Here is a 27,125-nt window from a genome sequence, read left to right on the forward strand (position 1 = left end):
TTTCGAATTAGGTCACAGAAGAACAGGGTTAGGACTTCAACATATCTTTTGAGGGGACACAACACGTAACACATGTTAAGTTCTATGATTTACAAGTGTAAGTTTATACTTCAGGTTTTAGGTTAAAATTCCGTATTCAAAAGAAGTTACATGGGGAGGATAGGAGAGAATAGTAGGATGCTCAGCTCATAGTGGCCCCCAAGTCCCCAGGGCTAGGTGTCAAGCTGTTAGGGCTGGAAATGGTGTGCTGGACAGGAATGAAGGGAAGGCAGGTCAGCACAAACAGTAGTCAGAGTGGCTGCCTCCTAATAACTTAGACTCAGCTGAGGCCTTCAGGTCTTCTCTCAGGGCCTCTTCAGTTTCCTTCCTTCCTTACCTTGGGTGGGTGGAGCCTGATGTCAGCGAGGCCCCTGGGAGGGGCGGGGCAGGGTTGAGGCCCAGAAGTGTGGGCTTTATCCCAGTTCAGATTTGCCCACCTTAAACTTGGCTGGTGAATTTCAGCTACCACAGACTCTTCCATGTCCTATACTTGTTCTTTTTTAGGGCAAATAATCATAGGATTGGAGATATTGTCTAATTTTCTGCAAACATCAGGTAAAACTGAAGTTTGCCGTTGTGAACCATGATTCCAGAGTCAAGTAACCCTGAGGTCTGCATATCCCAGGCCCTCAAGAAATTTTTTTTTCTATCCTGCAGTTTCCCACGAGTATTAAACTTCAGAGAGGAAGTGGCTGGTGAGCTCTTGGCTTTGTAAACATTGCTCAGTGCCTTTTTTTAAAAAAAATGGTTTATTCTTGGCTGCCTCAGAGCAAATTATTTAGAGGCGGGGCTTAGTAGGAGGAAACAGCCATCTGGCAACTAGCGACAGGGTAAGGCCCTGTAAGCCAGAGCCAAAAAAAGAGGAATGCAAAGCTTTCAAGCTGCTGCTACCCTCCATCTCCAGAAATACATTGGGAAGTATTTTCGAACAATCACAACAGTGGAGCTAATGGCACATTGGCCTTTCCTTCTCATCTCCCAGATGAAACAATTGTCAGGGTCCTGCTCGCCTTGCTACTCTTGCCCCACTTTCCTGTGAAGCTTTGACAAGCAGATCCCAGACATCAAACCTCTCACCTTTCCATAATTCAATGTGTACCTCTAAATACTGTGGACATTGTTCTCCGGTAACTACAATGTTATTATCCCACGTGGGATAAGTAAACACATTTTTTTTTTTGCATATCATGCAATATGCAACCCATAGTCACATTTCTGTGTCTCAGAAATGTTCACAGTTGGTTCATTTGAATCAGGATTCAAATAGGGTGTCTTTCACCAGCTGTTCAAAAGGGTGAATAATTTGGGGGTAAACTATGATTTGAGTGAGTCAGTCCTATGGGCCTCATCAAGCTGGGAAACCTAGCAATCAGGACCCTGGGGGTCTCAAGCCGAGATCCTCTCAGCAAGGCAACTCCCCTCCGCTCCCGCCCCCTCCCCCAGGCTGAGAGGTGTGCACTCCTAACTTCTCAGCTTCTGTCACCACGCAGTCTCCCCAAAATGCTGGTTCAACGCAACGGGCCTGTAGGTGTTATTTCGGCTTCCAAGTTCTAGCTCCTCGGGGACCACTGGCTCAGGTAGCTGAGAAACACTCCGAGGTCTCAGATCGGTGGTTCTCAAACTTGGCTGCCCATTGGAATCACCTGGAGAAGTTTAAAAACTACTGATGTCTGGGTCTGCCACCAGAGATTCTAATATTTTCAGCCTAGATTGTGGCTTCGGCACGAGGAGTTTTAAAAGTTCCCCAGGTAAGCCTAACGCGCAGCCCAATGCAGGGACGCGGAGGAGCGATGCGGGGCTGGTATTCACCCTTCACCTCCCGCAACAGGCGCTCCAAGGGTTAAGCAGGGGGCCCTCGCGGCGGCGGGAGACGGTTGGGAGCTGGGTGCGGGGCGTGGCTGCGGCCGGGGGCGGGGCCCGGCAGCGGCCAGGGTTGGTGAGCGGCGGGAGTTGCTGGAGCTAAGCCTCAGACAGAGGACCCGGGGACCGGGCAGCGGAGCGGAAACTTCTATTCAGAACAAAGCGGAGAGTCGGCGGGCGCGAGGGGCGCGGGGGTGCGGCCTGCTTGCATCGGTCCAGCCGACGATGGAGGGAAGCCCGGGGGTCCGCCATTTCTCGTCCTCCGAAGGCCCCGGGGTGCCTCCGAAGACCGCGCACTCCATGGAGGAGCTGCAGAAGCTGACCCTGCACGTGAAGGAGACCCTGGACGTGCTGACCCCGCTGGAGCTGCGTAATTTCCGCGACATCCTCAAAAAGGTGGACGAGGAGCCGCGCGTGACCCAGGTGCAGCTGGAGCTGGAGGGCGACAACACCTTGAAGCTGGCCCGGCTCCTCGCCAAGCACTACTACGCGTCCGCGCCGCGCGTCCTCACCAAGGTGCTGCAACAGCTGCCCCGCGCCGACCTGCTGCAGCGCTGGGAGGCCGTCCCCGTCGCCAACGGCCCGGGTGAGCGTCGGGATTCCCGGGCTGGGAGCCCTGGCGGGAGGTGGTCCTGGGGCTGCGGGTGGTTTGACTCCACCGCTAAGAGATTTCCGTGCCGGTCCCCTGGGGCGGCTCGACGCCCAGCGGAGAGGCTAGATGGGGTCACGGGAGCAGGGAGGGTGCGAGCTTCGAGGGAACCATTGAATCTGCGGCGGGAGGCGGGAGTCCCGGGGTACACGGGCCGGATAGTCACCATTTCCAGGCTAGTTGGAGATTTTGGCCAGTTGGAAAGGAGCTACAGGGATCTACTAGTTCGTTTTGGGGTGGGCTCAGAAGTCTGGTGACTCAGCAGGCCTGAGATGCACTTTCAGCAAGTACCTCCAAGTGATTATGATGTGGTAGGTTTTTAGATGATACCATGAGCAACCTGCCATATCTCCAGTGGGCGTTTGGGGAGAGGGTCCTCTCCTCCTTGCATCCCGTTAGCCCATTTGTCATAAATCTGGGAGATGTGGCTTAGGATGAAGAAATGCAGTAGGTAATAGGTTGAGGAAGGTTAGCCCCCTCCTGCCATTTAATACGTGTATGTGTGTGTAATGTATAAACTGTACTGTCAGTGGTCCCTGCCCTCAGCCTGCCTATGACCTGGTGGAGGTTTGAGGTGTGTAGCTGTTGCTGAGCTTTGCAGATCGGTAATGGATGAGGACTGGAACCACTCACGGATGAGGCCTGCAGGCGCCCTACTGTCCAGTGAGCCTGGGATGCTGCCTTTGTTCGCTGCACCTGCACAGCGCCCAGGGTGCCCCTCCTGTTTTTTGTTTACCGCCCGCACTTTTATAACCCTTTAGGCTGTGACTCCCTCATGATTGGCAAAGTGTTTCTTTGTTTTTCTTTCTTAGATTCGTCCAAACTACACAATGTCATGGCCACTACTCACTGTAGGCCAATACGTCTCTGAATTGAGTGCTAAGATATTCTGTTAAATAAAATAAATAGAGTAGGGTCTAGTTCTTCCCTTTACTTCATCTGTCTCCTCTTTATTGATTGGTGTTTGTGTACTTCCCAGGAAGTACATGTGCATAAAGTCAGTTAGCTTTTGTTAATCTCTGGCCCCTACCTTTCTGCCCCTGAACCTGCCTGGGTCTAAGGGAGTTCTCCCTTAGGTTTCCAGCCTCAGGCGTTTGGAAGGGGGTGGGTGTTCCTGATCCAAGGAAACTGTTGTAAAATGAAATCCAAGGCTGCTGGACCATAAGACACAAGAGGCCATTGAAGTCCTCAGGGGAAGTGCGATTAAAAAATAATAATAATGCTCCTTTTCTGTCCTCTTTCCATGAAAATTCATTCAGTGATCCCAAGAAAACGCCTAAGGAGAAGCTCTGACAGTGTGAACTGTGATTTGGTAAATATCTTGACTCTTACTTCAGTACTACACCCTGGTTAGTAAAATCCGTATTGGGCCACCACTCAGACATTCGGGGTGCTGCTCCCATTGGGTGGAAGATGACTGACGGCCTGTGTGCCTGTCTCAGGTGGTCGTATCTCACTGTTCTCCGTTTTAACAGTAAACACTAAGCAGTAGCCAGTTAAAAGTGCTGTGTGTGCAGTGACCAACATCTGTTACTATCTCCACTTTACAAATCAAGAAAAGTGAGGTGCTGGAGATAAAACACTTGTTTCCCTGGCCTTAGGGTTTGTTTGCTTCTTGAAGTTTTATTATGGATATTTTAAAGATATGCCGAGTACAGGGGCTGGAAAAACGAATCCTCCAAAACTGCAGTCCAACGCACTTATCATCCAGCTTCAACAATTAGCAACATAATGGCCAGTCTTGTTCCAATTGCTCCGGCTCCCAAGTGTTTTAAAGCAAATCCAGACATCATATCACCTGCATCTACGTATATATACATTATCTTACTTAGTATGTATTTCTGAGAAAGACTTATTTCAAGACAGAACCGTAATGCCCTTATTGTACCCAGAACAAACTCCTTACACCTGGCGAAGAGGCAGGCAGCATTCAGATTTGCTTGGCTGGTTCCCGCGTCTCTTACAGTTGGTTTGCTGGAATCAGAACTCAGGTCTACACAATTGCATTCGGCTGCTTTGTCTCTTAGAGCAGTCTTAATTTACAAAACTTCTTTAACCTTTTTCTAGTTGTTTACTTGTTGGAGAAACCCGTCTATCCTGTAAAATGCCCCACTTTCTGGATTTCCATGACTGTAACCCTGTGTTATCGTTTACCCTTTTCCTCTACCTGCCCTGTGCCTTTAAGCTGGTAGTCATGGTTATCTATGGGACTTTTCTGATTGGCCTAGGAGTCTAGGTCTGAGAAAGGTATTTGAAAGAGCTGTAAATCAAGTCACACCCCTCCAGAACTGGCAGCAGAGGCCATCAGTGTCGTGTTCCTGGTCTGAACCCAGAAACCTCGCCATTAATCCCAGAAGGAACTCCTTGCTGGGTATATACTTGACCCTTGCACAGCACGGGTTGGAACCGCACAGGTCCACTCACAAGGGACTTTTCAGTTGGCCAGCGCAGTTCCTGCCCGCGTTGTTCGAGGGTCCGAGTGACTGGCTGTATTTACAGGCAGATTTCCCACCTCGCAGAGGGTGGCTGCCCCTGACCCCTTGTTCTGCAGTGGCTCAGCTGCATAGGGTATGTTTGGCTCTCCGAGGGTGCTTTGGTCTGAGCCCTGTTTCTTGGCTTCGCCGGAAAACAGGACCATTACGACCTGAGCGGCAGCCGGAAGGCTTTCCTCATGTGTGTGAAGAAGACCAGGCCGGGGGCCGGTCGGGATGTCGAGCTGATGGAACAGTGGCTTGGCCAGTGCCTGTTCGAGTACACGCTGTGCATCGACCCCGGCAAAAAGGTAATGAAGGAAAAGTAAAAATGAATCATAGTGGGTTGGGTTTTGTAACCATCCTTCCTTTTGTTCTAGGGGGAAAAAAATGAGGTTTTAGTCTGTGGTGAGAGTCAAGACCTGCTGAGCAGGGAGGGCCCTGTGTGTCGTGATGAAGTTATTCACACTTTTGGAACCTGAAGTGCATGATACCCCAGCTCCACATCCGGGCATCAGGACCTCTTGGGCGTTGGTTTTAGCTAGAGCTGTGCAGCTGAAGAGCAAAAGGGATCTTAAGAAGGTGTCCTAAGCAACGTGGGCAAGGAGGCCCGAGGATGACCAGAGTGGACAAGGTCCAGAGCGTCTGGGAGAAGGGAAGACCAAGGAAATGGCTTCGAGAGGTCTGCGGGAGGCCAAGCCAAAAAGATTCCAGCAAATGGGAGCCCATGGGCTTTGAAAAGTCCTTGTGGGACTGACTTGGAACCATGCGACAGGTCAGGAGAGGGTCGCTGAGAGACCTGGGCAGAATTGCCTTGTGGCTTAACTAGATGATGCAGAAAAAATAAGATTGATGAGCGGTGGGGGCAGGGTGAGATCTCCTTTTGATCTCTCTGACCCTAGTTCAGTCATGGCCCTGACCTGCCCGTATTTTAGGACAATGACACAGGAAAGCCCTTCAAGGTCCCAGGAGTCACTGCTAATGAACATCAAGGAACAGTGCAGCGAAGGGCTGTGCATGCAGTGTGGACTGCCGGGGTTGGAATCCCGTCTCCGGTTGTGTGACCTTAAATCTGGTTCTCAGCTGAAGGTGATGTTGTCCCCCAGAGGACATGTGGCAATGTCTGGAGACACTTTTGGTTGTCACAACTGGATGTGCTAATGGCATCCAGTGGGGAGAAGCAAAGAATTGTCTGGCCCCAAATGTCACTAGTGCGATGGTTTTAGAAGCCCTGCCTTAGAGTAATTGACCACTTTCTCGTCTCTGCCACGGGGCTGGTGAGCGTGAGTTATCAATATTTTGTAGGGCGGCTGGGAGGATGAGATGAGCTTCCAGGCGTAAAAGTTCTCAGAATAGTAGCTGGCTTATGGTTAAGTGCTCAATAAATTTCAGTTTTTAAAAAATTATTTCAAAGCTAAGAACAGACTCCTTCATTTCCCCCCAAGGGTTGTGCTAGGATCTTCTCCACATGACGTGGTTTTTAATCAAGTCCCTTCCATGTAGGTGACAGATAGGGCTGGTATTCTTCTGGTTTCTTCTCTCAAAGATCCAGAAATGGCCTCTTTCTCTACATCCTATTGATGTTTATTTATAAATTTTTGGCAATCACCCTGACAAAAGTTAGGTTTCACTTTCTAAGTTGTCAGTTCGGTTGAACGTCTCTGTATCCTTTGTCCTGAATGTTATTCATTTACAAAACCTAATGCAAATATTTTTCTCCTGCTCTGTTGCTTCCTTGCCTTGTCTCCTTTCCTTGTCTGAAGTCATAGGGAAGTCGTTTAGTTTTTGTGAGTAAACTGGTCAATCTTCCTGTTCCTCGGCTCTTGGTTTTCGTGGTTTGATTAAACCCCATGCTCTCCCACCTTCAAAAAAATTCAGATGATAAAAAAAAATAAAACAGCCAAATGAAAAAAAAATTCAGATGAGTTTTCTGTGGTTTTTAAAAGTAGTTTAAGGTTTACCTTCTCTCTGTAAGTTGATTTCTGTAACAGTGTGGCATAGGAGGTCTAACTAGATTTCCAAGTGGATAATCAGTCATTTCAACATTTATTCAGTGTTCCATCCTTTCCCCACATTAAAAATTCCTCTGTTATCATGAACTAAATTCCTATATCATAGTGTTTGAATTGATTTCAGGATTCTAAAATATTTCATTCATATATTTGTTTATCGTTATGCCAGTATTTTCACTGCCCCCAACCCCCCTAGTTTGTAGTACCTTTTGGTATTTGATAGGACCTAATCCCCACCCATTGCTTGTGTCTTTCATCTGAATGTTCTTGGTATTCTTGAGAATGATCTGTTCTCTATGGCCTTGAGATTCTTCTGGTGTCATTGACAGGAATCCTTTGGGATTTTGACATGACATTGACTGGAGATTGATTCGGAGGGAATTAGCAAATTAATAGTATTGAGTCATCTCAGAAACTTTGGCAGGCCGTAGTTTGTACATGTTGCCTCCTCATCAGTTTTTTTATGGTTTTTCTCGTTTAGATAATGTGTGTTCCTTGTTAGGGTTTTCCCCCGGCTATTTTTAGTTTTGTTGTGACCACACATGGGATCCCCGCTGTTCCATTATGTGGCTTAAATGATTATTGCTGGGTATTTGGGGGAACACAGATTTCTATGTTCATCTTGTATCTTTTTAATCTGATGGTCTCTGATTCTAATAGTTTTTAGTTGATTTATATTTCTAGGTAGTCATGGTGTCTCTACATATAAAATGTGTTTTGGCCCTTCGTTTCCAATATTTAAACTTTATTTTATTTCTATTTTATTTCACTGAGCTGGGTAGAATCTTTATTAGAACATGTCTGGGAGCAGACAGCAGCCACCTGTGCGATGGATTTTGATGACATCGGACAGACTCTGGCAGGCATATATTATTGACCGGACTCCTCCCTTCTCTTCCTTTATGGAGACTATTCATCTTATAAAATAATTTTTACATGTTAAAGCAAGTTCATGATAAGATTTAAATACGTTAACCCTTTGGGGAGCTGTAATTCTGTTGTATTTCGTGGTAGACAATCAGAAATGCCCTAATTTGGTCAAACCAGAACCGGTAGCACAAGAAGAAATCAAACAAATTCTGAGGGCAACCACAAGGGAGTGACCACTCAAGAAGCGAATACGTACCTCATACCACCTCTGCTAGAGATGGAGGTATTTTCATATTTATCATCTCATCGGATCACCGTGTTGTAAAGGGGCCACTTCTAGTGTTCCCGATTTTTTCTGCCCTTCAATTCTTTTTAATACGCTCTCCTATTTTACAGGAGTTAATTGACACACTAACTTCATTTCGTGATGGATTAAATGAAATTAAAGACGAAATCAGCTGTTGCCTTGTCACTCTTATGTCTCATGGAGAAAACGGCTTTATTAAAATGAAAGATGATGACAAAGTCAGCCTGGAGTTCATTTTTGACATGTTTAATAATAAAAATTGTCCGGCACTGCACAAGAAACCGAAGATCTTTATAATCCAGGCCTGCAGAGGAGGTGAGTGGAGATGTCCTTGGATTTGTCACGTTCCTAGAGAATTCTTCTACTGATGATAGAGAAAAGAAAAATAAGTTTAAAAATATATGTGTGTAGATAATATATATTAAACTCGAGGACCCTTAGCCAGTGTAACTGCAGTCATGTAGTATATACTAGGGACTTTGAGCTGAGAGGAAGGGGTGGATGGAAAACTTACCTGGGGCAGAATAGCTAAGTTGGGCTGAGGAACGAACCAAGTCACCAACTCCAGGGGGTAGGTCCGGGAGCCTCAAATTCTGAGAGAGATGTATGCAATTGTCAAGGGGTCTCCCTCCATCGTTGTGATTCCAGGTGGCTTGTGGGACTGACATCTGATTTAGCTTTCTGTGCATTTTTGTCTCGTGGACATACCAGCTTGCGATGACTTTTATCAAGGGGTGCTGGTGTCAGTGATGAATTAATGTAGAGTGTCTCTTCATTCCTCAAAAACTAGAGAGAAGAGATAGTGGTGTTGAAACAGATGATGAGCCCATGGACTCGGATGACATATCCGAGAAGAGGAGGCTGCCCACGTTCAGTGATTATTTCATCGTCTATCCTACCCAGTCAGGTGAGACCTTGAAGGGCGATGGTAGTGAGATGCGCCTCTGCCAGAGAGTTTTGGTCATTCCTAATGATGTTAAAATATTTTTTAAAAAAATGAACTGTGCTTTTCAAATTGATGTTTATTTATAAAAGTTTTTTTAATTTAAAAAATATATTTTATTGATTTGAGAGAGAGAGAAAGGGTGGGAGGGAGAGAAACATCAATTGGTTGCCCACCGCATGTGCCTCAGTCAGGGATCGAACCCGCAACCTCAGCATGTGCTCTGATGGGAATTGAACCCCCAGCGTTTTAGTGTGTGGGACCATGTCCTAACCAACTGAGCCACACTGGCAAGGGCTAAAGGAGAAATTTTTATTAACTCCTTCATCTCCCTTCAAAAATGGTTCCTGCCTTGGCCGGGTAGCTCAGTTGATTGGAGCATCATCCTGGTATGCTAGGGTCGTGGGTTCAATCCCCAGTCAGGGCACATACAGGAATCAACCAATAAGTTGATGTTTTTCTCTTTGTTCTCCCCCTCTCCCTCCTCCCCTTCCTCCCTCCTACCTCCTCTTTCTCTCTCTAAAATCAATTTTAAAAAAGTGGTTCGTTCCTACTTTCATAAGTTGCTGGTTAGCATCTTACTATTTATTTCTTCCAGGAAGACATCAACCTTTTACCAAAGTACCACAAAGTAAATAAAATCATTGGTTCTCATGTGAAAATGATGTTGGCCCAAAAGCTAGCTCTGTCACTTGCACTCTTTGAGACTTTCAATATTTTTTAGTCTCTAGATATTTGTTGCTTCATATAAAATGAAAATGATAAAATTGACCCATGTCATTAGGATGTTATGTAGATTACATTATGTAATGCAGGTATTGTGCTTATCATAACAATTGGCATAATAAATACCAAAAGTTAGCTACTCTTATTACTAATATATGATGCTAATAACATTATCATTATTAGTAGTAATACTATTACTAATAAGTTAAAGTCCAAAAGAATCCCATGTGCTGGAGGGACAGACTTGCCAGGAAAATAGAGAGAAGTTGTATGTAAGTGGTCAAGGACATTTAATTGTTGTTGTTATTTTTAAGATTTTATTTATTTATTTATTAGTTATTTAAAACTATTTCATTTGTATTTTAGAGAGGTGGGGGGAGGGACAAAGAGAGAGAGAAAAACATTTATGTGTGGTTGCTTCTACTGGGGACCTGGCCCGCAACCCAGGCATGTGCCCTGACTGGGAATCGAACCAGCGACCCTTTTGTTCACAGGCTGGCGCTTGATCCACTGAGCCAACCAGCCAGGGCTATTTAGCTGTTTTTATCTTGACCTTCCTCAAAAACAATTAAGGTAGTTTAAAAATAAATAAGTAAATAAATAAATATCCAGAAAGTGTTGAACCGTGTAATATGTAAAATAGAGACATTTAATGAAGAAGATAATGAGATACAAAAACATTGTACATAGGGCCATAACGCCTCAGTCCCCTTCAAAGTAGGCACCTTAGGACCTCACAGTTTTCCTAGTCACCATCAGCTGCCCTGTCATATTTTCCTGAATCTCACTGACAGTCTGAAATCTCTTTCCTTTCAAAGGTGATTTTAGTTTGGGGAAAAGCCAGAAGTTGCAGGGTCCCATATCTGGGCTGTAGTGAACTGAGTCACCTGGGTGATTTGACATTTTGCCAAAAAATCTGCAGGAGACATGATGCATGAGCGGGTGGGTTGTCGTGATGAAGCTACCAGTCACCAGTTGCCCATAGCAGAAACTTTCTGAATCACCCGAATAATTTCCGCAGAGGAAAGTTCAAGCTTAACATAAAATTTGATGCAAATTCGTTGCTCTACTTGCTCAGTCATTTTGAATGTGACGACCACACAGTACACAAGCTCACTCAATGACTAGTACAGTGAAGTCATCATTGTTCACACATGTACATTCCAGTCCACTCTCCTTGGCTGCCAGGTTACACTGATGTCGCACCAACTGTCCTCATTATATTAACAATGGCTGGACTTTTTCCAGACAGACCTCATATATATGTATACAGTTCAAGATAAAATTTTAGTAGAAAAATGGAAATGAAAGAAACATTAGTGAGTGGTGAGACATTAAAATGTCCTTGGGTATTTACCCAAGAGAGATGAAAGCATATGTCCTCGTAGTCATTTGCATGCAGATTCTCATAGCAGCTTTATTTGAATAGTCAGAAACTCTAAATAACCCAGATGGCCAGCAAATTATGGTATATCACACTCCGAATACCACTTGGTATTATAAAGAAGTGAGCTCCCAATACATGTTGTAACATAGACGAAGCTCAAAATAGTAATGCTGGCTGGAAGAAACCAGGTAAAGTCTGTACTGTCAGATTCCGTGCTTACAAAACTGTAGACAATGCAAAGAAATCTAAACGTAGTGACAGAAGGCAAGTGAGTGGTGTGGGGTGGAGGATGAGGCGGGAGAAGGGTCACAAAGGGACACGAAGTCACTGGGGTGTGATTGGTATGTTCATTATCATTGTGGCGATGGTTTCACGGAAGCTTACATATGTGAAAACTTATTACATCGCATACTTAAAATACATGTGCATGATTACTAATTATTGTACTTTAATAAAGCTGTAAGATTTTTTTTATTTACTGATTTTAGAGAGAGAGAGGAAGGGAGAGAGGGACAGACTGAGAAACATGGATTTGTTGTTCCACTTATTGATGCCTTCACTGGTTGATTCTTGTATGTGCCCTGACTAGAGACTGAACCCACAATTCCACAATTTTGGAGTATTGGGACGGTGCTCTAACCAACTGAGCTACCCAGCCAGGGCCTAAAGCTGTAAGACTTTTTTTTTTTTTTTTTTAATTTAGAGAGGAAAATGGAGGGAGAAACAGATGGAAGGAAATATCAGTGTGGGATTGCCTCTTGCTTGCTCCCTCTGGAGGACCTGGACCACAACCCAGGCATCTGCCCAGACTGGGAGTCAAACTGGTGACCCTTTGGTTTGCAGGCCAATACTCAATCCACTGAGCTACATACACCAGCCAGGGTAAAGCTGTTAAGATATTTTAAAAGTTAGGCGTAATGAATGCCCTGGCCAACATGGCTCAGTTGGTTGGAGCATCATCCGAAAGGTGGCCAGTTCTAGTCCCGGTCAGGGCACATGCCCAGGTTATAGGCTCGATTCCCTGTTGGGGCACCTGCAGGAGGCAGCCAATCAGTGTTGCTCTCTCATATGGATGTTTCTGTCTCTCTTTCTCCCTTCTCTCTCTCGAATGAACATGAAATGAACCTTAAAAAAAGTTAGGTATAAGACAAGCACGCCTACCGTCTCCACTACTATCTAACATGGCACGGGAGAGCCTGGCTAATGCCTTAAGATAAGGAAAAAAAGGTATAGGATAAGTATTCTGGAAATCAATTGCTTTGAATATAGTAGCGATAATACATTATAACATATAAAGAAAAGAGAAAGATACTAGTTTTTCTTGTTTTAGTGAATGGTGTCTCAGAATGACTAAAAAAAGATAAGCAAAAACTTTAAAAATAGTAAAACACTCCAGAAAGACACAAAGGAAGACCTGAGTGAGTGATGGGAAATGCCGTGCTCGTGGATGGGAAATTTCAACACGGGGGAAATGGCTGACAGTTTTTTCTAAGTCCATCTATAAGTTGAATTCCAAAGTGGTTTTTTCCCCCCATGGAATTGACAAACCAATCAGAACTATTATCAAACAATTAAGGGTGAAGACAAGAAACCTCAAACTCTAATTCTGTTGAATGAATGAATTTCACAACTATGTGCTAGCTCATATATGTTTGAGGGCTAGAGATTCAGTAACGAGCAGAGGAGCTAAAAATCTCGGCCTCCATTCAGCGAACATTCCAGTGGGGGAGACAGACAGTAGACACACAGCAAAAAAGAGGTATGGTGTTCCTTTATGATTCCCTTCGCCTATAGTTCCAAAAGAGGCAATGCTAATCTGCGGTGTCGGAGTCAGGATACGGCTTGTCCCTGGGTGTGCAGAGTGTTTGGACTGGTAATGACCAGAGTGGGCACCAAGGGGCCTCTGGGAGTGGTGGACCGGCTTGTTTCCTGAGGAGGGTGCCAGTTCCTCTGGTGTGTCCGTTTTGTGAATATTGAGCTATTACATACGCTTTGTACACAGTTCCGTGTGCTGGTTACCCTTCAGTGAAAAGTATACAGTTATGTTAGGTGGTAGTAAGAGCTGTGGAGAAGAACAATGCTGGAACAGGAGATTGGGAGTGTTGAGGGATGGGGCAGAGATTGCCGTTTTTAAGAAGAGATGCGTAAGAGATGTCCCCGCTGAGAGGGGATTATATTGTAGAGACTTGAAGGACGCGAGAGCGTGAGCTGTGCAGACATTTGAGAGAATTAGTCTTGTCAAAGGAACAGTTGGTATAAAGGAATAACAAAACTCTGAGTATCAGCCTGTGTGTGGACAGACAGACTGCTGGGATGGGGTAAAGCTCTAATTCCCCTCTAAGTGCTGCTTTTACTGTATTCCTTAGGAACAACCTAACTGTCTATCCGTAGGGGACTAATTAAATGAGTTATAGGGAAATCAGACGGTATGACAAAGAAGCCATTACTAATCAGTGGTACGAGAATGGACCACTCAATAAATAGTGCTGAGAAAATTGTTTCTCAGTGGGAAAAAAAAATTTATGTTCAAATGTCTTGTCATGCAGTTCTTTGTAGCTTTAATCACATGTAGTCTCTATGGTTCTTTTTCCTTCTTTATCTTTAATATTTGTGTCATCCTCCTTTTTATTCTTGATCACTTTTTTCCAAGGGTTTATTTATGTAAGTAAGAACCCATTTGTAGTTTTGTTAATCCTCTCTGGTATTATATTTGTTTTGAGTTTCCATTTTTTCTCCATTTTGGGGAGGTTTATTCTACTCTTCCCAACTATTTTAGTTAGGTGCTTGACTCATTATTTTATACCTTTAAAAAAATGTAAACATGTGCCCTGCCTGGTGTGGCTCAGTTGGGTGGGCGTCATCCTGCAAAGCAACAGGTCGCTGGTTTGATTCCTGGTCCAGGCACATGCCCGGGCTGTGGGTTTAGTTCCTGGTTGGTGCATGTAGGAGAGGCACCCGATCAATGTTTCTCTCTCACATCAGTGTTTCCCTCTCTTTTTCCCTCCCTCCCCATAAATTCCATATGGATGTATTTAGGAGTATTTAGCTTAAAACACTGTAACAAAAGTCAGCAATAAGAAAAGAGAAGAAGGATAAAATGAAGCAAGTGGTACCATGATAGCCGCTGAGTCTGAGGGATTATCATATGGGCATTTGTTAAATTTGCTTTCTCCTTTTGTGTCTATCTGAACGCTTGTATTTAAAAAGTGCATATTAAAAGAATGCTGTATTGACAGGTTTTATACTCTTGGTCACACGAGTCCCCTCGGAGGCGCAGGTATGTGCCGGAGTCTGTCATGGCCCCAGACACATTTCTGCTAACGAAAGAGTGTTTTCGGAAGTCTCGGTTCAAGGCCATTTTCTAGGCCCTAACTGTGGCCACAGAACAGTCAGCACAAGCAGAGGGGGGCATATGGACAAAACGGTTTTGTTTTCATTTGTAGATCATGTTGCTTTACGGCACCCCCGCACGGGCTCCGTGATGATCCAGGCGATGATTGACATCTTTAAAGAATATGGAAATAAATGGCACATCGCTGACTTTTTCACCAAAGTAAGTGGATTCCAGGGGACCGTGCAGTCCGCTCACTCCGAAGCTGATGCGCTCAGTGAGAAGGTTTTCGTGACAGGATTGAGCTTAGCCATACAAGTTTTGCCTGAAGACACCAGGCTGATTATGACTATAGATCAGCAGTCCCCAACCTTTTGGGCACCAGGCACCAGTTTCATGGAAGATTTTTCCACGGGGGTGGGTGGGAAGACGAAAGAAGCGGAGCTCAGGCCACGCACCTCCTGCTGTGCGTCCTGGCCCTAACAGGCTATGGACTGGTACCAGTCCAAAGCCTGGGGTTTGGGGACTCCTGGTGTAGAGGACTGTGGCAGCGTTGTTCAGAAGACACGGCTGAGCCACGTGCCCAGGGGAACTGATAGTGACACTTCCTATTCATTGGTAACAGGAGTGAGTCTGCTGTTAGGTGAGCTGGCCTCACAGCTCCCCTAGGGGAAGGGAGAACCTGAGGGCTTCTTTCAAGACCAACAGGGGCCCTGGTCTGTGTGGCTCAGTTGGTTGGACCAGTCATCCTGTAAACCAAAAGGTCACAGGTTTGATTCCCGGTCAGGGCACATGCCTAGGTTGTAGGTTTGGCCCTCAGTCGGGGCATGTATGAGAAAGCAACGAATCGACATTTCTTTCCCTCTCTTCCCCTCTCTCTGATATCCTCAGGTGAGGATAAAAAAAACAATTAAAAAAAAAAAGACCCTGGCTGGCATGCGTGCCCCCAGCTGGTAGCCCATGGTCAGTGTTCCCTGGGCGAATGAGAGGCTGAGAGTCGTCACACATTTCGAGCACATTTCCACGGGGACCATAGCTTGGAGGATGGTTCGATGATAGGGTATTGTCATCAGGCTTGAAGCGAAATTCTCTTCTTAATCTGGGCTTTTAATACTCAAAGAGTGGTGGTTAGAAAAGGTTATAAATGAGCACAGTAACAGCAGTACTAGCGTGGATGGCGTGGCTCACCCTGTGCTTTATAGATACTGATCATTTAAGTCTCCAGCCGCCCTCAGGCAGCTACTGGGACTGCCTTCCACTCTGGAAGCTGTGGGGCCAGGATGTGGCCCAGTTAGTCTCCAGCCCAGGCCCAGGGCTTCCAGGGTTCGTGCCCTAATCAGTTAGGCAGTAACCAATCCTCCCTTCAGCAAGGGATGGTAACTATTTTATTTCTAAAAGAAACTGTTGTTAATACTTTACATACAATGGTTAACTTTTTTTTAAATACCTCATTTAGGTAAGCCCTTGGGAAAAAATGTTAAAGGGAGGGACTATAGACAATTTGGATGGTGATTTCAACCATATTCCCAAATATCTCCCATTGCTTGATTTTTCTCTTTAAAAAAATAGTTTCATGTCAGTTTCTCATGAATCTGTAATAATAAAGACAGATTTAACCAGCTGTACATAGAAATCCATTTTAGCTTCATGCTAACTGAGAAACTGTTTTGCCGACTGATGTTTGCTAAGTCTTTACTGAACACCCTTCATTTTTGTTTTAATTCACCACGTGAGCCATTTTTAGGGATGTGGTTCAGTGGCGTTAAGCACGTTCACATGGTTGTGCAACCATCACCCCCAACCCTCCAGAACTTTCTCGTCTTCCCGAACTGAAGATCTGCCCCATCAAACAGTAACTCCCTGTTTCTCCTCCCTGCCCCCAGCCCCTGGCAGTCACCAGTCTTCTCTGTCTCTATGAATTTGACTGCTCTAGGTTCCTCCTGTACGTGGAATATTACAGTATTTGTCCTTTTGTGTCCAGCTTATTTCACTTAGCGTAACACCCTTATCCACTCATGTTGAAGCGTGTGCTAGAATCTCCCTCCCTTTGAAACACCCTCATTCTTAAAGCTCCTGCTGAGTAGAGGCTGGTGAGAAAATATCTAGAAATAAGCACGAGGCGTCCTTTGCATTAAAAGCACTTAGAGCTTAGTTAGCAGGTGACAGATGTGCTTACAGCCAACCATGGAAGTGTACTGCTGTTGGATACTTTAGACATAGCATGTTTTTGTGCTTGCTTTTTTTAAAAAAAAGATTTTATTTATTTATTTTTAGAGAGGGGGCAAGGCAGGGAGAAAGAGAGGAAGAGAAACATCAATGTATGGTTGCCTCTCTCACACCCCCATTAGGGACCTGGCCCTCAACCCAGGTATGTGCCCTGACTGGGAATCGAACCAGTGACCCTTTGGTTCCCAGGTCAGTGCTCAATCCACTGAGCTACACCAGCCGGGGCATAATCCTACATTTTCACTGTACCATGAGAACCAGGCTCAGAAAGCTCACTACCTGACGTGGTATTACCCAGGGGCAAGCTTGAGACTGAGCCCAGGTCTGTGGACTCTTCAGTCCAGCGCTCTTTCCGTCTCGGTGCTGCGTTCCAAGCACTTGTTGGGACATCTCCTTCCAGTGCTGTTGCATTGTTTTCCTGGTGGGGTCCGAATTCTGCCATCTCATCCTGTCAGTGGGGGAGGTCCTGAAAGGCTTTTGCTCAGGGCTTCACATGCATTTATTTGGACGGTGTGTGCTTTTCTGTTGCAGGTGAATAACCAAGTGGTGCACACTGACTTTCATCTGCGGGAGGAGCCCATCAAAGTGTCGCTGGTAATGGAATCGACTCTAACCAAATCCGTGTACTTTTGACCTCAGGAAGAGTTTAAAAATAAGGACTGCTTTATATAGTAGACTTTCTAATGGAGGCTGTGTAGCATAGTATAAATGGTTATCATGTTGCATTATTTCTGTCATTAGTTGTACTTCTCCGGTTTGTTTTGTATATGTACATATTCTAACATTTAATTCCACTTATTTGGAACTTGTAAATATTTTGACTTTTTTTACTGAAAATTTTTTTTCTGATCTGGACATAAGTCCAGCTGGATGTGTATACTGTTTTTATCATGTGCTCCTGTTGTTAATTACCCCTCACCTCTCCACTCTCGATGGGATGTTGCTTTTAAGCCTTCTTGGCTTAGTAGTCAAGAACTGCCTTTATGAGGTCTTCCTCTGGTTCACCTTATTTCACTGCCCACCCCATGTGGATATCTGCAGCCAGAATGATCTTTTGGACCTCATAAGCCATCCTCAAGTCTGACCTGTGTACCTTTGCATGTACTTTGTGCCCTCGATGCATGGATGTTTTCACTGCGCCCATTCTCCAGCTTTCTCCCTGCTGCCTCAGTACCTTTGAACTGCTGTTTTCTGCCTGGAACACTGTTCCACCCCATGTAGCGAAGTCCTACCTGTACCGTGTGCTTTCTCTATACCATGCATTCTTTAGGATGCAGCTTGGGGCCCAACGCACTGTGAAGAGAACCTGTACGTAGACTGGCATTTTTAGAGTAACAGACTGTGGCCTGAGCGTGAGTTGCCATTGTAATTGTGTTCTTATGTAATGTGGACTGTGTTTGGACCTCGGCTTCTGCATCTGTATAAAAAGCAATGTGGCTCAGCTGGCTGAGAACTCATCCCACTGGACCTCAGGGAACTCTGAAGTCTGAAAGGACTTGGCCACGAACGTCCTACAGATGTGACTGTTCTTAAACCCTGAGGTTCAAGGTGGCAGTTGCATAAGACCGTTGGGCCTGTGTGAGAACGCAGGTGTGAGGATGCAGTGAAGACTGAAGCAACCTGGAATCTCCAGGCCTATCTCGATTTCAAGGATAGTCCTTGTCCTTTTTGGTTAATGTAATTCCTTAAGCATACATACCTGTAATTTAACTTTTAACCATTTGAGTTCTGATGTTTGGTATTGATGTATAACTTTAATTTTTACATAGAGCATTAAAATGTTTCCTTGGCTCACAAATTACGAACATCAGGTGAGCCTTCCCACTCACTTGCACTTAGAGGGTTTCCAGGCACAGGGGCCCCTTCCAGGGGTTGGCAGTGGCTGAATGAGCAACAGCTGTTATTTCCTGGGAGAGGTTAAGGGACTGGTTCTTCGTCACAGCATGTGGTGCAGCTGGGAGTCCAAGGCAGGAGCTGACACAAGACACGGAGTGTGAAGCTATAGAGATAGAATGCTTTTGGTGGACAGAGGGGGCACACCATTCAACTGAGGGGATGAGAGCTTCAGAACAAAGGAGGGAAACATGGTTTTGGAACATTGCTCACGTCAGTACAGGTGAGGGTCATGGAGAGGACATGGGTCATGGAGAGGACTGTTGGACGACTAGGTATCAGACAAACAGTGAAGAGGAGGAAGTCTGATTAGAAAGGGAGATGGGAGGATGCCCAGGATGAACTTGATGCCTGGGGCCAGGCAGGGGCCCCCTATTCGCTCAGCTTCCAATCAGAACAGGCTTCTCCTAGCCCCCCATGCTGTGTGGAATGTTACTCTAAAACACTCCAGTCCCTAGCATAATTTTATATTTGAAAAAATTTTAAGCCCAGTTTTTAGTTAGTTTTTAAATACAAACCCTAGAAACCAAAGTTTGCAAAAGGAAGACTCTGAGATTTTTGCTCATCAGCAGTGGACATGAATAAAAAATGCTGGGGAAACTCTTGCAGAGGTCCCTAGAGGCTGCAGATACGGAGGAGGACAAGTCCGGAGCTGCAGATCCTCTTTCACAGGTGCCACAAGGGGTCGTTGTCACCCGGACTTACTGTCACCACAGGACACTTTTGGACTTTGGGCCAAGAATTTTCACCATGAGGATCACTTGTCAAGGACAAAGTTATTTTGTGGGGAAACCTTAGTGTCTTGTGGAGACACTAACACTAAAGCATAATTACAGGGCAATGTCCTGGTTGGTATAAGGGTAGAAGCTATCCTTCACACCACGGTGTGTGGGGGATGGTTTCCGAGTGTCCAGAAGGCCCTTCAGCAGTCCTGCAGTGACAGAAAACTGTCTAAAAACCAGCGGTTCCATTTTCATAGAGCTATTTCTAATCTTGTCCCTCTCATGAGTGCCAAAATGTCTCGAGATACTTCCAGCAGCTTCTCAGAGTGCTGAAAGCCATGCCCCTAAGTTTACTCCTCTTCTGTCAGTTTTGTTTAAAAGCAGTGGGGTTTTGCTTCAACTCCAGAGCAACCTGTGTTCCTCAGAACGTTTCAAAAATACTGAAAAAATGAGGAGATAACCCACAGAGTTGCTGTATTTGTGTGTCCGTGGTTCTCACCCTGGCTGCACATTAAAATCTCAGGAGCTACTTTTAAAAAACTTACTGCTTTTAGAGAGAGAAAAACATTGATGCGTGTTCCATCCATTCATTGGCTGCTTCTCGTGTGTGCCCTGACCAGGATGGAGCTGCAAACCTTGGCGTACAGGGGTGATGCCCTAGGCAACTGAGCTACCGGGCCAGCTATTTTTAAAAATCAGATTTTCTCAGTTTGGAGCTGGGCATGTTTCCGATCTCTGCGAATGATCTAAGTGCAGCCGGGTTTGAAACCTACTGCATAATTATTAATAATTTGGCTATTTAAAAACACCTTTTAATGTATAGTTTAAAATTTTAAAAATAATCGCCCTCATCCTAATTCTCCTTTATACCATAGAATTTTAATGGTTGTATAATGTCGATGGAATATATTTTTATTAACTAACCTATAGATGGATGATACTGCAATAAAAAAAAGATTTTATTTATTTTTAGAGAGGGGAGGGGAGGGAGAAAGATGGAAGCATGATTGGTTGCAACGTTGGCCTGGGAAACCAATCTGCGACCTTTCCAGGACCATCCCAACCTGCTGAGCCAAACCAGTCAGGATGGATGTGTCTATTTTTTAAGCACACACACACACACACACACACACACTTCACACGCATCTGTGCAGTCTTGCCCTTTTTATCCTTAAGGAAAACTTCCCACTAGTGAACTTTTAGAATCTGAATTACGTTCTGCTAAACCGTCCTCCCCAAAACGGAAACAGTTTCCGCAGCTTTTGTACATTAAACACTTAGAGTTACAGGGTCCAAAAGCTTGGGTGAGGGACCCGCGCAATTTCGCAGGTCAGTACAAAAGGCGGGGAGAGAGCTGGAATCTGATTGGCTGGCTTCAGGCTCGCGTCCAGCACCCGATTACGGTAGGAGGTCCGAGAGCCCGCCAGCCCCAGAGTCGCACACCGCCCAGCGAAAACCCGGGCGCCCCTGCAAGCCGCGCTCCTGGAGCCCGCGCCAGCGACGTCAGCCCGCCTCCCGGGAGAAAGCCCGCTCAGCAACGCTCCCTCGGGCTCCGCCCCTTTTCCGCCCGGCTTTTGTTGTCATTGGCTGACGACGGGGTATATAAAAACGTCATTTCCGCTGCCCTGTCTTTTTCCGTGCTACCAAGGGAAGGGCCCGTACGGCATTGTTCTCGGTGAGTCCCATGTGACGTTCCCCAGCGTCCCGCAGGGCCGCTTGAACTACCCTCCTGCTCGGACTAGGGGTGCGAGAACCGGGGATGAAGGCCTGCAGATAGGGCGGGTCTGGCTGGGATCGGTGCGCCCCTCCGCGACCCCGCGGCCTCCACGTGGCTAGTCCGGGCCTGCAGGTTCCCACAATGCCCCACGAGCGGTGGGAGGTTGCGCTGGAGCTCAGGCCAGGAGCTGCGGAGCTCAGGCCCAAACTGCTGGTGAGCACCGGGTCCAGAAGGGAGGGGGCGAATGCACCGCGCTGCGGTTGCTTGGGACCCCGACACTGGCTCAGTGAACCCGGGGGCCCAGGCGCCACTGCTCGTGGATTTTTCCCATTGGTGTTAAAGTTCTTGGCAGGGTCTTGAAGAAAACCAGTTGGGAATACAGGGAGACTAAAATCCGACGTGCCCACCTACAGTCTCTTAGAATATAAACCTGCGCCCATCTCCTCTACGTTTGCTCAACTTATGTCCTGCAACGTGGCTGGTCTCACAGCTGGTAGTTTTCTTTGCTCATCTATAACTCCAACTTAAACTCCCGGGTACCTTAAGAAGTGTTAAGACTCAATTCACTGTTTTCATTTAGTTTAATACCTGGTTTGCCCATCTCCACACCTTCTCAGCAAGATTTGCTGCAGTCGTGTGCAAGGTAGTCTGCAATTATGTCTCATCCCACTAAACTGTAAGTGCAACCTAGCAGGGCATGCATCTGTTCCCCTACCCCGCTGGCATGGAAAGGACTAGATTGTTAACTATTGTTTTTCAGGTTCCCACGTAACTTAAAGGGAAACTTTCACGATGTCCGGAGGCCTTGATGTCCTGCAGATGAAGGAGGAGGATGTCCTCAAATTCCTCGCTGCAGGAACCCACTTAGGTGGTACCAACCTTGACTTTCAGATGGAACAGTACATCTACAAAAGGAAAAGTGATGGTCAGTCATGGCTGTAGCTTTTTTTTTTTTCCTTCCAATTTCAGCTTTCAGGACAAATTGTGACCCTCATTACGATGGGTAGTGCTGGGTGAAGTAATCTCTGTATGTGCTTTGGAGGGCTCTCTACTAAGTAATCAGTGACACCAGGTCCCTTGATTGGAAACAGGCTTTAACACTGAAAGTGTTCTAGTTTTGTTTGGAAGGAAAGGCTTCTGGGCTCCATGGGAAGAGTGGCATTAGCTATGTTATGGGACTCGAGTGGGTCACTAAGGAGATGCAAGAGAGGAAGATGATGAGGAAGCTTGTGAATTGAGTTCCCAGTAACTTCCCCCCTGTAGTGCCTTACATTCACAGGGACTGATACAGGTTCGTTCAGCTGCATTCTAAGGAAAGTAGACCAAGAGATGGGAATGAATGAGGGAAGAGGGGTTGCCACAAGAGTACGGTGGTGGGCAGAGAGAGAGCCACTTGACAGATGGAGCCTCAGAGTAGAGTGCTGTACAGGGGTTTTGGGGTGAATTTGGTATCAAGGCAGAGAGTGGTGAGGCTAGGAAGTGGGCAACAGCTTGCAGGAGGGTTACCACAGGGGAAGGAGAAGGTGCACTTGGCTTGCTGAGTGCAGTCTGCACACTATTAAAGCTCAGAGTGGAGGCCAGTCTTGGCCAGTGAGCTTCTGAGTGTCGGAAGTGTGCTACATTAACCGCAGGGTGTTCGCTAGCACCAGTAGAGCCTGCCTCTGTGACTGGAGTTGGATAGTGCTCTCTGCCACATTCGGCTGTTAGAAGAATGTGCGCTTGCAGAGCTAGGTCAGGCACTAAAGCCTTTTCTGTTGCTAGGCATTTACATCATAAATCTGAAGAGAACCTGGGAGAAGCTCCTGCTGGCAGCTCGCGCCATTGTTGCCATTGAAAACCCTGCTGATGTCAGCGTCATTTCGTCCAGGAACACCGGCCAGGTCTGTGGAGCAAGATGCTTGGCTTTTATTACAAAAAATAAAGTGTGTGGGCATTCTGGGATGTGTAGAAAGGTATAGAAATAACCTCTCAATGGAAATGGTGAGTTGCCGATACTTGACATTTACAGTGTGCGCACCACTTGGCATCTGACGGTCTGTTGAGCTTTGTTTTCGTGTCACATGTATGCTTGGGCCACTAAATGTCAAGAAATGCCCTACTAAAATGGCTCATCACCTGTTACTGTAATCAGGTGCGTTAACATATAAATGAAGTACTGGGTCAAAAAACTTGACCTTAGCCGTGAAGGTTTTCAGGAAGGTTTTCTACGAGTGCGGTGCTAGTCTCATCCAAGTCCCATTAGCAAGAGTGAGAGTGTTTTCCGACCTCAGTGAAAAATGGCTTTTTTAAAAATGGCTGATGAGATTACAAAAACCTTGTCTCTATTTCAACACTTCTTTGTACTCTTTCTTTGAGAAAACTCATGGGTTTCATAATTGATGTATGAAGAGCTCCAACAAGGATTTCATTCACCCTGTTTCTAATTTAAAAACAAAAAAACCCCATGAACTTTACTTAGATTTTTAATTTTAGGGGTTTTTTTTTTTTGGTTTTTTTTTGGACTTGGATTTGAACAGAGCTTTTAAATTCACACGGGAGAATCCTTTTGTATTTCATCGTTCAGATTGACGTTAAAACTAGGTCCCGTTAGCTTCTGGTGTGTTGGGTGGGCGGGGTGTTGGTTATTCTCCAGAGGCTGGCTGGCGGCTGGACCCTTCCAGTTTGGCGCATGGTAGAGGCAGGACACTGCTGTGGAACAAACTCGGTGACCACTTGTGCTTCCCTCAGCAAAAATGTACTAAGCTTCTAGATTGGTCTGGGCAGTGTTACTAGATGCTTGGGATACGATGGAAAGAGCCAGCCTGCATTTGGGAAGAAAAGGGTGGGGGAGGATAAAGAAACCTGGGTGCAGTTTGCTTTATTCGGAGTAGCTATGAGGTCATTTGAACAGATGCTGGAAGTGTTGCAGGTTATAATTAGCATGCACTATTGTACTGATTCACTTAATTTTCTAACCCTCTGAGGAACTTGGAGGCACGTGAGTAATTTGCCCAGGTCGCTCACCACGTGGCCTACGCGGTACCACGAGTCAGGCAGTGTGGCTCCACCCTCCAGGAGCAAGGAAGCCTGTGAGCCAAGGCACGAGGGAGGTCGGGATGGGGGTGTGATTTTGTGTGTTTCTTTGGCTGTATTTTTGTAAGTACGTCTCAGGGAACATGGAGGACAGAAGAATTACTGTAATTTGATGCTTTCGTTTTTGAGGAAGGGATGCTTGGGGGTTCTGACTAGATGGGCTGCTTCGTGTGGTTACGGAACTGTCGGCGCATCTACCCCTGGAGGGTTCTGTGGCTCCCCCTCGGAGAGCACTGCTAACTCTCAGTGTTGGTTCCTCCAGCGAGCGGTGCTGAAGTTCGCTGCCGCCACCGGAGCCACCCCCATCGCCGGCCGCTTCACTCCTGGCACCTTCACTAACCAGATCCAGGCGGCCTTCCGGGAGCCGAGGCTCCTGGTGGTTACCGACCCCAGGGCTGACCACCAGCCTCTCACCGAGGCATCCTACGTTAACCTGCCCACCATCGCTCTGTGTAACACGGACTCTCCTCTGCGCTACGTGGACATCGCCATCCCTTGCAACAACAAGGTAACTGCCATTGGATCTACACTGGATCTGGAGGAGCGCTGGGGAAACAGTTGGGCACGCCTCTGCACATTGTTAGAGCTTGGGGTCAAGGCCGCTGGTGGCCCGTGGACTCGCAGGTGTAGGTAGTGTGCTACACGAGGGGCAAGGTGTTCGCTGACCCCACGAGGGCCCCTGGCCCCATGAGTGGAGTTTGATAGTAGTCCTTGCTACAAGCGCGACTGGAGTGTATGAGAGCTTGAGGGGAGAGGAAAACATTTGAAAAGTGGTGTTTGTCCCGCCTTTTTCCATTTTTCTTGCTCTACTTGGGCCTCTCAGGCGTCGCTTGGCCTTTCTGTTTTCAGACCAGCTCGATGAAGCCTGCTGTAAGAGCCTAAAAAGGTGGGTTACATACGGTTGGAGTTGGTCTGGTTTGTCACTGGTCTCAAAACCCTGGTTGCACATAAGAGTCACCCAGAGATTTCAAACAAACATAAAAACCAGTGTCCGGGCACTGATCCCAGCGGGTATTTCATTTGTTGCTTAGGGCGGAGGCTTCACTGTAGTACTTTCTAAAATCTCAGCCAATCAGGTTGAGAACCACTGATGTCCGGAACAACCCTTCTTACTGTAAATGCTTTTATACTACGAGGCATGTCTATTCTCTTGATTCCAAGGACCTAGGTGATATGGGGGCCGGTTAGGTGGAATGGGGAGGTACTTGCTTGGTGGTGACCTGGTGTCCCTTTCTAATAATCCTGGCACTCTTGCAGGGGGCTCACTCAGTGGGTCTGATGTGGTGGATGCTGGCCCGGGAAGTTCTGCGCATGCGCGGCACCATCTCCCGCGAGCACCCATGGGAGGTCATGCCTGATCTATACTTCTACAGAGATCCCGAAGAGGTGAGCTTCCTCCACAAAGGCTTATGGTCACGTACGCAAAGTGGGCACCTTGGTCTGTGCTTCTGGGAAGTAAGTTTACTGATCCGTGTAAACTTTTATTTTTATTTTTTTTAAACCAGATTGAGAAGGAAGAGCAGGCCGCTGCTGAGAAGGCTGTGACCAAGGAGGAATTTCAGGGTGAATGGACGGCTCCAGCTCCCGAGTTCACTGCAGCTCAGCCCGAGGTCACAGACTGGTCAGAGGGCGTGCAGGTGCCCTCTGTGCCTATTCAGCAGTTCCCTCCTGGTACGTGTCGGGGCACAGGTGCCTCCGCCTGGTGGTTTGGGGCGACTGTAGTCTAGCTTGAGTGATCTCCTTGGCTGTATTGCAAGGTTCATCTTGTATGTTAATAGTTGTGCTAATCACTTGACGGGTTGAATGCAGGTGCATTTGAATTGATCTGATCTTGGGCTGTCCTTGAAATTGTGTCTGGCAGATTGCAGGCAGATCAGATGGCTGGTGGTGGTGAGATGACTAATATACCACAGGAACAGAGCTGATGGGTGTGTTTTTGGTATTTTCCTTAACAGAATCTGACTGGAGCGCTCAGCCTGCCACTGAAGACTGGTCTGCAGCCCCCACCGCGCAGGCCACGGAGTGGGTGGGAACCACCACTGAGTGGTCTTAAGCTGATCTTCCACAGACTCTTACCAGAATGGAAATAAGGTTGATGGAAAATAAACAGTTTCTAAAAGTCATGTTCATGTATTTCAGTTTTTTCTTCCAGATCAAGATGTCTGAGACTACCTCAGGTCTCCTGACATCAGAAAAAGTCCTCTGTGGGCACCTCACGTGGGCTCCCTTTTTGTGTGAGGGTGCTCTGTTCTGAAAGTAGATGTGAGTAGCTGCCCACGTGTTAACTTGAGAAATCCTTTCCCAAGAACTTACATTAACATCTGTATCGGTAAATTCTGTCCCATTCAGACTTTGAAGTACATTGGTGTTCATTGACAGCCCCTGCTATTTGTGTGGCTGATGTGATGTATGTGTGGCTGATGCCACAGTTGTGTGGCTGATGTATGTGTGACAGCTGTCATTGAAGACCCTTCCTGAGCAAAGGTGGGATACAGTCTTCAATCCTGGAACCACTGAAGGGGCCACAGCCTTCCCTAACTTTGAGAGACATCTGTCTCCTGTCACCTGGTCAACTTGTCTACAGATTCTGGGAGCGAGTTATGCAAATATAAGAATTTCATGCAATACTATGTAATCCCAATATTCGCCATTTCCTGTGCATTTTAATTGTGTTAAAAAGGTGGCTTCTGGTGTCACAGTACCTCTTGGTCTGTTGAAAGCCATGGTCTTCGATTGAGAATGGAGGAAATAAATAGGGTGGGTCCCGGGTTTGTGGAGCTTCAAAGATTTATATCAATTCACTCATTTTGCCCTTGGGAAATTTACAAAATGTCCTGTGACAACATTCTCGGCCCCTTCCAGTGGTGCAGAGAGTGAGGGGACCCCACAGGCCCAAGCAT

General features: G+C 46.4%; 2 protein-coding genes and 2 non-coding genes across 5 annotated transcripts; all 4 read left to right on the forward strand.

Moving 5' to 3' along the window:
- The first annotated feature begins 1,951 nt into the window (after positions 1-1,951).
- Positions 1,952-18,543, forward strand: LOC118976174 (caspase-14-like). The gene is made up of 7 exons (XM_037030530.1): positions 1,952-2,485; positions 3,808-3,860; positions 5,181-5,330; positions 8,298-8,523; positions 8,999-9,115; positions 14,708-14,817; positions 17,353-18,543. The coding sequence occupies exons 1-7, from the start codon at positions 2,125-2,127 to the stop codon at positions 17,452-17,454; spliced, it is 1,119 nt and encodes a 372-aa protein (XP_036886425.1). The 5' UTR covers positions 1,952-2,124; the 3' UTR covers positions 17,455-18,543.
- Positions 18,544-21,030: 2,487 nt separating this feature from the next.
- Positions 21,031-26,348, forward strand: RPSA (ribosomal protein SA). Of its 2 annotated transcripts, none has more exons than XM_037030536.1 (7): positions 21,031-21,111; positions 21,914-22,078; positions 22,915-23,033; positions 24,488-24,733; positions 25,483-25,611; positions 25,731-25,896; positions 26,181-26,348. In XM_037030536.1, the coding sequence occupies exons 2-7, from the start codon at positions 21,946-21,948 to the stop codon at positions 26,276-26,278; spliced, it is 891 nt and encodes a 296-aa protein (XP_036886431.1). In that variant the 5' UTR covers positions 21,031-21,111; positions 21,914-21,945; the 3' UTR covers positions 26,279-26,348. The 2 variants fall into 2 exon arrangements, with proteins under 2 accessions (XP_036886431.1, XP_036886432.1); XM_037030537.1 differs by lacking the exon at positions 21,031-21,111 and adding an exon at positions 21,259-21,366.
- LOC118976248 (small nucleolar RNA SNORA62/SNORA6 family) lies at positions 22,701-22,851 on the forward strand. Its single transcript, XR_005064225.1, has one exon. It is a non-coding gene; the product is annotated as a small nucleolar RNA SNORA62/SNORA6 family (small nucleolar RNA).
- Positions 24,795-24,947, forward strand: LOC118976247 (small nucleolar RNA SNORA62/SNORA6 family). The gene has a single exon (XR_005064224.1). It is a non-coding gene; the product is annotated as a small nucleolar RNA SNORA62/SNORA6 family (small nucleolar RNA).
- Positions 26,349-27,125: the final 777 nt, after the last annotated feature.

Source organism: Sturnira hondurensis, unplaced genomic scaffold (genome assembly GCF_014824575.4).
Source record: "Sturnira hondurensis isolate 20B ecotype Veracruz unplaced genomic scaffold, ASM1482457v3 Scaffold0020787, whole genome shotgun sequence".
Classification (NCBI taxonomy): Eukaryota; Metazoa; Chordata; class Mammalia; order Chiroptera; family Phyllostomidae; genus Sturnira; species Sturnira hondurensis.

What these genes read in the sequence shown, in the direction of transcription:
- LOC118976174 (XM_037030530.1), top strand. Translation starts at nt 2,125, where the DNA reads ATGGAGGGAAGCCCGGGGGTCCGCCATTTCTCGTCCTCCGAAGGCCCC. An exon ending in AATCCAGGCCTGCAGAGGAG is followed by an intron (nt 8,524 to 8,998) that starts GTGAGTGGAGAT and finishes CTCAAAAACTAG; the next exon opens with AGAGAAGAGATAGTGGTGTT. An exon ending in TCGCTGACTTTTTCACCAAA is followed by an intron (nt 14,818 to 17,352) that starts GTAAGTGGATTC and finishes TTTCTGTTGCAG; the next exon opens with GTGAATAACCAAGTGGTGCA.
- RPSA (XM_037030536.1), top strand. Translation starts at nt 21,946, where the DNA reads ATGTCCGGAGGCCTTGATGTCCTGCAGATGAAGGAGGAGGATGTCCTC. An exon ending in CGTCCAGGAACACCGGCCAG is followed by an intron (nt 23,034 to 24,487) that starts GTCTGTGGAGCA and finishes TGGTTCCTCCAG; the next exon opens with CGAGCGGTGCTGAAGTTCGC. An exon ending in TATTCAGCAGTTCCCTCCTG is followed by an intron (nt 25,897 to 26,180) that starts GTACGTGTCGGG and finishes TTTCCTTAACAG; the next exon opens with AATCTGACTGGAGCGCTCAG.